Source organism: Maniola hyperantus, chromosome 20 (assembly GCF_902806685.2).
Source record: "Maniola hyperantus chromosome 20, iAphHyp1.2, whole genome shotgun sequence".
Taxonomy (NCBI): domain Eukaryota; kingdom Metazoa; phylum Arthropoda; class Insecta; order Lepidoptera; family Nymphalidae; genus Maniola; species Maniola hyperantus.
In genome coordinates, this window is record NC_048555.1 from 11,734,749 (window position 1) to 11,748,162 (window position 13,414).

The window sequence follows — 13,414 nt, forward strand, 5'->3', positions numbered from 1 at the left end:
TCATAATATTATGATTACTGTCATGGCAATAATAGATTAGATTTCTTGTTGCTATTCTTTTGATGTGCGATTAAATTCAGACTTATAAAGTGTGCAAGACAAAATGTAAAATCACTACCCATGTTATAAACGCAAAAGTGTGTTTGTTGTTTTGTCCTTCAATCACTTTGTAACGGGCAATTAATCGAAGTATTCTTTGCATGAATATAATTATTAAAGACTGTGATTATGAATGTAGCCTGTATGTCCTTAGATGAATGATTACTATCTCTATGCCTATGTCACTCTCCAGAGGCTACATTCTATCCTAGAAAATCAAAGAGTTCCCACGGTATTTTTCATAAACTAAATCTACGAGAACGAAGTCGTGGGTACTGACTTAATCTAAACTTACGAGTAAGTATATTATAAATGATTGAAAAATCTAAAAATGATTGAAAATCTTCCTATAAAAATTACTGCACATACCTACTACAATAAACCCTTGAAATAAAAATCTATGGACTTTTAACTGTAGAGGATTGCATGCAAGACATGATATTTTCTGTAGCTAGAAATACCCAAAAGAAAGAAAAAAGAAATAAATAATTATTAGATGAATAGGACAAAATAAAAAATTTAGATTTTTTCGATATTTTTTATTATAACTCAATCACACAGTGATTTTAGTAAATCTATCGTTTTCATACAATCATAATAATAAAATGATAAAATGATATGTACAAAATATGACACGTTGTAATTTTTTTAAACATTTTCGTATGCTCTGCTAATTAAATAAAGTTTTTTTTTTACAATTTTCTTATGCCATGTTACACTAAAACTAGAACTAAGAATTTGCTAAAACTTTGGACTAGTATTTGTAACCATCTTGTTCACTGAAGCTTGGTGGTTGTCTGGGGCCTCCAAACTGTTCTGGTCCACCTTGGTTGCCTTGGCTGGGCCCTGGTAATCCAGGTGAACTTGGACGCTGGCCATTCACACTTTGAGATCCTGGAGCAGTACCACCTGGACGCGGTCCACTAACTCCTTGAGTTCCCGTAAAATCTGGACGTCCATTTACACCCTGAGATCCAGTATATCCTGGACTTTTTCCAATTACGCCTTGAGTTCCGGGTGAACTACCATTTAAGCCCCCATTCACACCAGGACGCTGTTCATTTATGCCTTGAGATCCTGCAGAAGGTCCATTAACACCTGGGAATCCTGGAGAACTTGGTCTTTGCTGAGCTGGGAATGATTGACTGGGCCTGTCATACTGGTAAGGCGCTTGGATTGGAAGTAAACTTTTAGGACCTGATGGCCCTTGAGCTGAAGTGGATTGTTGACTTCCCAGTCCAAATTGTGAGGGTCCTTGACTAGGTCCTACGTTAGATCCAAAAGAAGGCTGTTTAACTTGACCAAAGACGCTTCCAGTTCCAGGTTTCTGTGTCCCAGAGGATCCTCCAAACGGTGAGCTTCCTTGGTTAGTCCCAGTAATTCGACCAAATGGTTGGTTTCCATTTTGTGGACCTTGACCTATCTGACCATTAGATCCAGTGCTACCAGTGCCGAATTGAGTAGAACCTTTAATTCCATTATATGCACCAGAAGGCTGGTTAGTGTTAGGTTGGTACTGAGAGCCTTTGCTAAGTTGAGAAGTTATTCCACTAGGTCTATTACCAAAGGAAGGGCCGCTTGCCTTTGCTTCATATTGGTAGCCTGAGGATCCAGAACCAGTTGGTCCCGAGGAGCCCTGGCTTCCAGGTCTGACTTGAGAGCCTTGTGATGACCCAAATGGTTTATTGGCATTTAATTGGTTTTGTCCCTGGCCAAAGATACCTGCTGGTCCTGTAGGTTGGGTACCAGGTCTATTTAAATTCTGTGACTGGCCAAATTGAGAAGTTCCGAAAGGAGATTCAGATGAAGGAAGTTTACCAGACTGAAGACCTAAGGACCCTTGGCCATTCTGAGATCCGAATATTGAAGTCTGACCTTGGTTTGCTTGAGGACGATTCGGACTCAATCCTCCAGAGCCAAATTGTGTGGTTGACCCGAAAGTATTTTTAGGTTGGTTGTAGTTATATCCGTTAGAACCTTGGCCTTGAGAGGTTTGATCTAGTCCTTGGCCAATAGATCCCTGGCCTGAAGATTGACGGAATGGGCCTTGGCTACTTCCAATACTGGTTTGGTATTGTCCGCTTTGTCCCTGAGGCCCTATAACAAATTGACCTGGTCCTTGGCTAGGTTTCAGTTGTCCAATCTGACCCGATGGGCCGAATTGGCTGATTGGGTCTTGGCTACTTCCAATACTGGTTTGGTACTGCCCGCTTTGTCCTTGAGGTTTGGCCTGTCCTGTAGCAAATTGACCAGATCCTTGGCTAGGTTTCAGTTGTCCAATCTGGCCCGATTGGCCGAACTGGCTCCCTGGACCTTGGTTACTTCCAGAGCCTTGTTGATACTGGCTGATTTGTCCTTGAGGTCCACTGGGTCCGATGCCAAATTGATTAGATCCTGGACTTGTTTGACCTGCCTGACCTGGCTGACCACTTGATCCAAAAGTTCCTCGGTTTGCAGAGAATTGATTGCTTTGAGCCTGAGTGGCTGGTCCTTTTGAGAATGATCCTTGGATGAAGCCCTGACCCTGTCCTTGAGGTCGGTTAAAAGAAGTTTGTCCTTTATTATACTGCTGGGGACCTTCTGACTCGTATTCCTCTGGACGGTACGCACCTAAAAGATAATAATATGAATTTCGAACTTTTATGAAGAAAATGTTTTAACCGACTTATAAAAAAGGAAAGTTATTTAATACCAATTTATAAATATCAAAATGTCTGTCTGTCTATCTGCTACGTTTTCACAGCCTTTTGGTTATCCGATTTTGATGAAATTCGGTACATAGGATTATTTCATCCCGGAAAATCAAAATGTTGTTAATAGACTTAAATCCACGTGGACAAATTCGCGGGCATAGAACATGTAATTTAGTAAAAATATTATTCTAATTAAAATTACATTAGTGAAATAAATATTTTAATGCATTAAAATGACGCAGTCGAGTTCATGACATTACAACCCAAAAAAATAATTTCATCATCATCATCATCAACCCATCGCTTGATCACTAATGAGCACGGGTCTCCTCTCAGAATGAAAAGAAATTGACTATGATCTACCACGCTGGCCAAGTGCGGATTCGCAGCCGTCACACACCTTTGAGAACATTACATGGTACTCCGAGGTATACAAGTTTCATCAAGCTGGAAGTTGAAAAAATTCCTTCCTAAAGTTGAAAAACTTTATTTAAATAAAAAAAAATGATTACCTTCTTGAGTACCAGCGGCCGCCGCTCTAGCGTTCTCTTCAATCGACTTCAATATTTCCTCAGGAATGGGATGAGGAGTAGGCAAATGGTCTCCTTGAGGCTGGAATCCATTTTCATCAGCAGTATAAGTCAAAGAGTAAGCCTGTCCATTATCACCAGTATAGGAAAAACCACCTTGAGCCGTTACCCCATTCGTTGCAACACCAGATTCTTCTGCAGAAATACCGTTGGATGTTTCATAGCTGTATAGGTAGGATTCGCCATTGTTTTCGTTTATGTACTTCAGGATATCAGCATTCCTGTCTGATGCTGCTTGGGGACGCTCCGGTCTGTAAGCCTGATCTTGAGGCACATTGAAACCTTGGGTCCCTTTTCCAAATACTTGGTTAGAAGGACCTCCTGATTGAGGTCTGTAAGTTTGCTGCGCACCAACATTATATGTACCAGCTACAGGAGTTGATCCAAAAGTGCCTTGGGAAGCACCAAAAGGAGCATTTGCTCCAAGTAAAGGAATCTTACCATAAGCACCAGGTGCTAAAGCATTTCCACCAGTTCCAATTTGGAATTGGTTAAATCCACTTGTACCTTGATTAAATCCAGGTTCGTTTTGAGTATTTCCAGAAACTCCTGATCCTGGCTGGCGAGCATTTCCACCAGTTCCACTTTGGAATTGGTTAATTCCACTTGTACCTTGATTAAATCCAACTGGTCCTTGGCTAATTCCAGTTCCAAATCCAAGTCCATTTTGGGAACTTCCTGAAACTCCTCCATATATGGGCCGTGATTGTCCTGATCCTGGTTGGCGTCCTGATGGAAGTTCTTGTCCAAAACCTGGTCCTCCTAGTCCTGAACTGGAACCTGGTCGTCCAGATGCTGACAACCCTGGCGCAATCAAGGAACCAGGGCTGCCACCTGCTGTTGCAGCATTTACTGGTGGAAGGTAAGCCCTGTCTAACTTGTCTGCATAGCCATAGGCTATGACAGATAGGACTATTAGCTGAAATAAAAAGAAATATGTAAGAAATTATCTAGATCCGGCCCGGATTTGCTTGAGTTTCCGTCAGTCAGTTTCTGAAAATTCTTTCTTAGTGGGGTCTACGTCAAACAGGAAATCCACATGCAAAATCTCAAGCACCTAAGTACCCAGCAATCATTGTTGATCACATTCATAGTGTCAATCAGTAATCAATCGATTTTTTTAATTTATAAAAATGCATAAAATCAGTTTCTGTAATCAGAAAATCTTGCAAAATATGAAACCTAGATATTTGGTTGGGCATAATTGCTGGTACTAAAAAATATGTAGTTTAGAAAATTAGGAATTTGTACTACCTACTCAAGAAAAATGCGTATTTTTTTATAAAACTGCGTTAACGTATTTCTTAATTAAGTATATTTTGTGTAAATAAAGCTTGTAATAGAGCTTTATTGAAAGCTCTTTATTATTTTTAAAGGGATTAAAGGTCAGTAAATATAAACCTATGCATACACGATCACTTAATCCCTTTGATTATTAAATTATTTATTAAAGCGCACATAAACTTAATTACATCTTAAGAGCTACACGCTAATTGTTTGAACTTTAAACCAAGCTTAAGTGATCTAATTAGTATTAAAAATATAAAAAAAATTACCAGCTTCATATCAAAAAGCTGTTCTAGTGGCAAAGGATGAACTCTGAATGTTGGTACGCCAAATCATCCCATATTTATATCATGCGAAATTCGTTCACCTCGCTTTGTGACTTACCTAAACATGTACTGAATAACCTTTGACTGTTCAAGTGAATCTTCAGTAGATACTTGTGTGAGTAATGCTTGCTCAATTTTCCGATCGATTTTGCCGATACACTAATTATTGTGATCGTCCGCTCATGTGAAAGATGCGTTGTTAATGACAGACGACATTGTTCGTGATTTGTCAAGGTCTCGAGCTTTTAATCTGCGTTAGAACCACAGGTTGGAACAATGAATTTTTTCCAACTATTGCAAACTTAAAAAGAACTATTTCTTAGGTCTTCACTTTTTTGGTCGTTTTACTTGAAATACCTACGTGGTAAGTAAACGTGAATTTTTATGAAATTCGCAGCATCTTATACGTAGATTGCATTAGGGATTACGTCGTCATTCAACCCATCGATCTTTGATTTTATGGGACAAAAAGTAGCCTATGTTCATCTCCTGCGCAGGCTATTTCTGTACCAAATGTCAAATTCCGTGGGAACTCTTTGATTTTTCAGGACAAGTATCCTATGTCCGTCTCCAGGATGCAAGCTATCTGTGTACAAAAGTTAAATTCGGTTAAACGTATGGGCTGTGGAAAGATAACAAACCGACAAACTGGCAGACACATTCCCATTTATAATATTAGTATGTATAGGAATACTTTTAATCAACCCAATCCAAATCTTCTCTACATAGTATAAAATAAAGGCGCTTCCCGCTGTCTGTATGTATGAACGCGTAGATCTTTTAAACTACTCAACGGATTTTAATGCGGTTTTCACCAATAGACAGAGTGATTCAAGAGGAAGGTTAACAGGTATAGTTTAATATTGGTTTGTGTTAATTTGATGAAATATGGCGATATTTGAACAAAATTTCGGAGTATCAACATTGCACCGATGCGAAGCCGGGGCGGGTCGCTAGTTAAATATATAAAAGGATTTACTCAAACTACTGGACAGATCGGGCTGAAACTTGGCATGCAGATAGCTATTATGACGTAGGCATCCGCTAAGAAAGGATTTTTTAAAATTCAACCCCTAAGGGGGTTAAATAGGGGTTTGAAATTTGTGTAGTCATAAGCTATATAGTTTTCCTATATAAATTCTTTGCCAAATTAATCAAAAGGTGCTTGTTAAACTAAACATATAATAGAGTACGAAATAAGTAGGTTTGTTCTTTATTAACTCCAATCACTCAATATCGACAGCATTTTCCATACAATTGAACTTTTAATAGGTAATACCGACTCAACCTCAGGGCATGTTGCAGTATTAGTTAAGATCATAACACATTAGCTCGACCATCTCGCCTAAGGATATATTTAACCTATTATTATTTCGATACCTATTATAACAATTAGTTCGTACTTTTGTCATGAAAATAATATCCATCGTAAAGACTAGCGATCGGGTTCGCTCGGCGAAAATATACATCTTTGTTCCATATCCATCCCGTGAGGATTTCAAAAATCCAGCTATACTCCTGAGATAAAGGGAACCTTTGCCAAATTAGAGCCTCAATAGCTCAACCGGTATAGGAGTGGACTGAAAACCGAAAGGTCGACGGTTCAAACCCCGCCCGTTGCACTATTGTCGTACCTACTCCTAGCACAAGCCTGACGCCTAATTGGAGAGGAAAGGGGAATATTAGTCATTTAACATGGCTAATATTCTTAAAAAAAAAATCAGCTTTCTAGCTTTAGTTTTGGGCTGGTCGTTGATAGATCAGTTAGGGTCGATTTATACTAGCAGCAAATCGAAGCGAATTTCTAAAATTTACCACAGCAAACGGTAGAACAAAAACTTCTTGCCCAGATGAAAAATTCGCTGGAATTCGTGTTTACTTCACTTTGTGGAGATAGAGGTCAATATGCTGTGTTCAATTTTAGAAATTCGCTTCGATTCGCTTCCAGAATAAATAATTGACCCTAAGTCAAGACGTCTTTTCAATAAAGTTGAGAGGATCGCCGGCATTGTTACAGAAATATAGTCCGCGACAGGTCGAGATGGAAATTGTGTGCGAGGCGTCCCCCCCGCCTCATACCCCGATCGCCATCTCGACCTGTCGCGGACAAAGTGACAGAAATCATGTCAGGCTTCAGTCTTATCTGAAAAGGAATCTGAGTAGGTTAGGTATTATTGGCTTCATGACATAGCGTCTTTTGTAGGGACGGTCTTGCGCCTAAATCAAGCAGCTCCCTGAAACTCGTTTGAAAAGATCCGCTCAACAATACGTAATTGATTCGTAATTGATAATTATTATTATAATTACATAGAAGAGTAGCGACACTATTCACTAACCAATTGTAGAGAGTGAATGATCAAATCATAAAAGCAAAGCCTTCTGTTCATATTACAAAGAACTTTGTCGAAAAGAAAATTATAGCTAAGTTGACAATAGCTTCTTTCGCAAGCCGTTGTCAGGCAGTGGTCCGACCGCCGACGATGAACGAGACTAGAACTAGAAACTATAAACGAGTTGGCGATCAGCGGGAAGCGAGTGTGTAGTTTCGATAGTTTTGTCGCCGGGCTATAAGCGAGTGTGCACGTGCGACGAGCGATTACTCGCGCCATTCGCCCGCGGTTGCTCAGTCCAGAAATCTGCGCGCGCGTTACACGTGGTCAAGCGAGCGAGCATCGCTGAACGAATATCGCTGAGCGAGTTTATTTTTGAAAGCTCGTCGCTCAAACTAGTAAAGCGAGTCGTCGCCGGCAGTGTGAACAGTCAGAGAGCAACTTTTGATATATGCATCTCTTTCGTTTACACAGAATGTACATTTATTGTGCGTTTCTTGAGAGAGAAAATCGCCGATAGTTAGCCATTTTCTCGCCGGCGTGCGGCGGTCGGACCACTGCCTTAGGTAGGTACCTACCTACTAAAACTCTGGTACTAATCTTTGTTTGATTTGCAATAATTCCAAAGTTTATGTCATTAAGTAGGTATGAACAGTACAATTGTTATCCTGATTATAAATGTGAAAGTCTGTCTGTCTGTCTGTCTGCTAGCATTTCACGGCTCATCCGCTTATAACCGATTTTAACGAAATTTGTTACAGAGATAGCTTGCATCCATATAATTTATCCCGGAAAAATGAAAGAGTTCCCACGGGATTTTTAAAAACTTCACCGACGAAGTCTACACAAGGTACCTACTTACAGTACAGCTTTTAGAATGACATTTCATCTTTGTAGAGCGTTGTCTCTGTCACTCATACCCATATGAGGCTTTGTCGGTTTCGACGACCGAGACGTCTACGATCTACGTCTCCTTCTCGTCTCTAAAGATCGATGTACATCAAAACAAAAATATTTTTAACAAGTTAAGTAATAATCCTTCTTTCCACGCACGTGCAAACTGTGGAACCAACTCCCATCGGCGGTGTTCCCAATAGATTATAACATGGGTCAAGGGGCAGACCAACAAATTCCTAAAAGGCCGGCAACGCATCGGCGGCTCCTCTGGTGCTGCAAATGTTCATAGGCGGCGGTAATCACTTAACATCAGGTGACCCGCCTGCTCGATTGCTCGCTATATCTATTAAAAAAAAAACCGTATTTACAAAGTAATTTACTCTCGTAGATATACAAATGTTTTAATTGAGTCTAAATGCGTTTCAATATAAGAAATATTTTGGTCATTTTTGTTGATTGTACACGCATCAGTACATTTTAAACTGAACTTCATTAGGCCATTTTCCCCTCCAATTCTATGTAATATGGGTACCTTCAAGTCAAGAGTGAATAGGCATCTTCTAGGCAAACGCGCTCCATCTTTGGCTGCATCATCACTTGCCATCAGGCCTGATTGCACTATAGGTAGATAATATTTAAAACAAAACGAATTTGAGATATCTTCTTAAGATTTTCAGTAAAAAAAAGAGGAGAAAGATATATTATTTTATACACTTTGGTTTAGTATACCAAGAAACTACGACCTCCGTGACGCAGTTGTAAGCGCTCTGGTCTTATTAGTGGGAGGTCTCGAATTCGATTCCCGCTAAGGTTTGGAATCCTATAATTTCAAAATTTAGTCTGGTCTGGTGGGAGGTTTCGGCCATGGCTCCTACCATCCTACCATGCCGCCAAGCGATTTAGCGCTCGATACCGTGTAGAAAGTAAAAACCAAAGGGGTGTAGGTTTAATGAAAACTGCCATAGCCTTTTCAGATTAGCCCACTTCCATCTTAGATTGCATCATCACCGGACACCGGAGGCTTAGGCTTACGCACCTTTTGAAAGAAAAGAAAGAAAGAAAAACGTTTATTTTTTAAGGCTGTACCACACATTACCAGCTAGACCTGGTTAGGTTATCCCGGCGTCTCTTATACTTGAGTAGTAAAGTCAAAAGACCTCAAGTAGAAGAAGCGCCGGAATAAACCATGTCATGTGTGGCACAACCCGAAAAAAAAGGTCCCTACTCAGCATAAATGCCATATGTCTTGCACAAGTACAAAAACATACAGCGCTGGTTTTCAGTAGGAACCCTGATTCGGGTGGCGCCACGGAATTATTTTAATTGTAATTTTTTGGGTACGGAACCCTAAAAATCTTCGGTTTCGTTGATGTCTAATCAAACTTCTAATATCTAACTGTAGTAATTACAACGATCACGACCGCTTTGATAACCGTAAGGATGTTTAATAGCATCGTTAATTAGACGTTAAGTTTTACAAAATACCCATTTGATGGATTGGTGTGGTTTAATGCCATCATCAATGGGAGTGGATCAATATGGTTTATACATGAGACTACAATTAGTACATTAAGCTATAGAAATTAGGTATTAATAAAACAAAAAGGAAAAACCCGATATTATTATTTGTCGGGACCATCGATGTATCGGGACCTCAAGAAAACTTTACTCAATCACCAAGCGGGTGAAGTAGAAAATTTGATTTTGAATCAAAATTAATAAATATCTGTTCAAAAGGAAAAACGGAACCCTTATAGGATCACTTTGTTGTCTGTCTGTCTGTCCGTCTGTCTGTCAAGAAACCTACAGGGTACTTCCCGTTGACCTAGAATCATGAAATTTGGCAGGTAGGTAGATCTTATAGCTGACATTTGGGGAAAAATCTGAAAACCGTGAATTTAGGGTTAGATCACACAAAAAAAATTAAATTGTAGTCATGAACTAATAATTAGTATTTTCAACTTTCGAAGTGAGTGACTATATCAAGTGGGGTATCATATGAAAGGTCTTCACCTGTACATTTTAAAACAGATTTTTATTTATTTTTATGCATCATAGTTTTTGAATTATCCTGCAAAATGTCGAAAAAATACGACTGTAGTACGGAACCCTCATTGCGCGAGCCTGACTCGCACTTGGCCGGTTTCTTATTTTGGATTTGATTCCATCAAATCGAAACCACCTATTGAGCGAGTGTGCTAACTTCTTGACTTTGTATGAAAATCAAACAATGCAGTTTGCCTAACCTTCCTATTCATGACCAACATGGATCTATTTCAGTTCTATGTCGATCACTCACATATTATCTAGATATTGTATCATGTGCCAATATCTAAAATATTCATTATTCGAATAGGCTTTCACAACCTCTTTTGATTCATCAAAAGTTCTATTCTATTGTTATTATCGATTCTTCTTTAACGTATATCAGTCCTGCAAATTGCTATTGCGCTCGAACCATGTCTTATTAACATCGAAATGAACGTCATTTTGACGTCAGCCGCAATAATAATATACCATCAGCTCGAAACTTCAGTCTAGTGCTGACGTCACTAAAATGGCGGCCCCGCGCATTAGAAGTTGGAGGGACTTATGTCTACAACTATATTAAGTATGTTGAATATTTTAATCGGTTTTATTTTTCCTCTGAGTTTCAATGAGGAGGTTTCCAGGCAACGTTTGAAATAATTTTCATAGATGGCGCTGAATACCTCCACCACTTAAGATGAAAAATAATACCTATACCTATATGATATAATATGCTTTAAATTTTTAAATTTAAATCGGATGCGAAATTAATTAATTAATTCTAAGTATTATACCTACCTACTTCACAGATTTTGTGGGGGGAAAACGTAAGGAAAATTGCAGTGCACGCTAGCTAGCTCTTACTCTTCATCTATGTCATTAATTGACACGACCTAAACATTAAAGCATGGATCATAATTAGATATAGGTATTATTTTTCACCTTTAGTGGTGGAAGTATCTAGCGCCATCTATGAAAATTATCTCGAACGTTGTCTGGAAACCTCCAATTTGTGGAAAAGAGGTTGATAAATTTGGAATTCACAGACTCTCTTGCCAAAGGAGCTCTGGTAGGTTGTTTAGGCATGGCTCTCTTAATGATACGATCAAAAGGGCTCTTGCCACCATAGATATTTCTGCCTCATTGAGCTGGCAGAGATTAGTCGGTATGATGGCAAGAGACCTGATGGATATTCGCTGGTTCCCTGAGAACGGGGACGGGTGGTAATGTGGGATGCATAATTGGCCCCGTGTCATATCAGGGAGACAGGATCCCCGGCAGAATACCCGGCTGAGTTTGTTGTAGGCTCTTCTCAGACCTGGGCGTGTTTGGAACCCTCGTAACTTTAGTTTTTAAGTTCGCGTAAAAATTATCACCACTATGTCATCTCACAAAATGCAACAACCGACTTTCAAAAAGTGTAATTTATTACCTACTAGATGATGCCCGCGACTACGTCCGCGTGGATTTAGGTTTTTTGAAATCCCGTGGGAACTCTTCAATTTTCCGGGATAAAAAGTAGCCTATGTCCTTCCCCGGAATATAAGCTAACTCTGTACTAAATTTCGTCAAAATCGGTTTAACGGTTGGGCCGTGAAAGGCTAGCAGACAGACAGACAGACAGACACACTTTCGCATTTATAATATTAGTATGGATTTTGAATAAACCATTTTGATTTGATTTGGCATCAAGACCGGGAGCCGCAGCAGAAACAGCTGAAAACGGCAAGCGGCGCAAGTAATGCCTCTCGTATCGAGAGTTATATTTTTGTTCCGTTTGCCGTGGAGACCCTGGGGCACATTTTGTAGAATTAACTTATTCTCGTTAAAGTGCAGTACGATCATAGATCACAGTTGCCGTCAGTCTCTCATCAACCTACAAAGGAGAAAGGTCGCGGTCATCGGTTACACTAGAACCGTTCGACATCACGAGTTCGTGTGCGCGCTGACCTAACCATCAATACGAGCCGGCGCGCTGGATGAGGCGTCACGCTTCACTTAATTAATACTTGAAAACAAATATTGCATCTCTGAATTTGAAAAATGCAACGTCCAACACACCTTTTTAAGGGTTCCGTGCCTCAAAAGGAAAAAAGAAACCCTTATAGGATCACTTTGTTGCCTGTCTGTCAAGAAATCTACTTCCCGTTGTCCTAGAATCATGAAATTTGGAAGGAAGGTAGGTCTTATAGCAGACATAAGGGGAAAACAATGAAAAGCGTCAATTTGTTGTTACATCACAAGAAAAAAATTAAAATGTGTTCATCATTTGACTTTAGTTGACTTTTACTTTAGGAATTTACTTGTACATTCTAAAACAGATTTTTATTTATTTTTATGCATCATAGTTTTTGATTTATCGAGCAAAATGACGGAAAAAATAGGTACCCGAGTACGGAACCCTCGGTACGCGAGTCTGACTCGCACTTGACTGATTTTTTTTTTAACCTGGATAATATTATGTGGACAAAGAAAGTGAGGATACGAGCTCGTACTGTGGAGTATAGAGGCTGCTCGATGTAGAGTTCTTCGGGAATTGACTTGTTGTCCCGAAATTCGGCCCAAGATACTCTTTAAATTTTTCTCCAGTGCCACATCTTGAAATCCAATCCAATCCATCAGCCTGTTTGCGTCCACTGCTGGACATATAGGCCTTTCCAAGAGCGTGCCACCAAACACGGTGCTCAGCCTTCCTCATCCATCCGCTCCCCACCACCTTCTTCAGGTCATCGGTCCAGCGGGCTGGAGGTCGTCCCACACTGCGCTTACCGGTACGCGGTCTCCACTCCAAAACACGTCTGTCCCATCGGCCGTCGGTTTTGCGACAGACATGACCTGCCCATTGCCAGTTCACACTTCAAATATTGAAAGCCCCTATCCTATAATTCCTGGAAGCAGTGGCGTGCACAGGAGTTCAAGCCAGGGTATGCATTTAGGTATGAACTCATTTTACAGCAGGTTATAATGAAAAATAAGCATTGATTTATTACAATGAGGGTAAGCAGTGTGTTTATGCTTCTATGAGCTGCACGCCACTGCCTAGAAGGGCCTAGAACGTCTATATTTGAAACCCATTTACACATACATGGATCAACGTTGCTTAACCAACGAAATCAAATGATATGATCGTAATTATGACGCTGTCACAACGAAGCTGTGTTGCC

The 13,414-nt window shown here is 39.9% G+C and overlaps 1 protein-coding gene across 1 annotated transcript; it reads right to left on the reverse strand.

Moving 5' to 3' along the window:
* Positions 1-853: 853 nt before the first annotated feature.
* Positions 854-4,974, reverse strand: LOC117992023 (collagen alpha-2(I) chain-like). The gene is made up of 6 exons (XM_069505557.1): positions 4,939-4,974; positions 3,959-4,301; positions 3,305-3,838; positions 2,362-2,709; positions 1,567-2,211; positions 854-1,512 (listed from the first exon to the last, which is right to left on the reverse strand). The coding sequence occupies exons 1-6, from the start codon at positions 4,945-4,947 to the stop codon at positions 854-856; spliced, it is 2,538 nt and encodes an 845-aa protein (XP_069361658.1). The 5' UTR covers positions 4,948-4,974.
* Between the last annotated feature and the right edge of the window lie 8,440 nt (positions 4,975-13,414).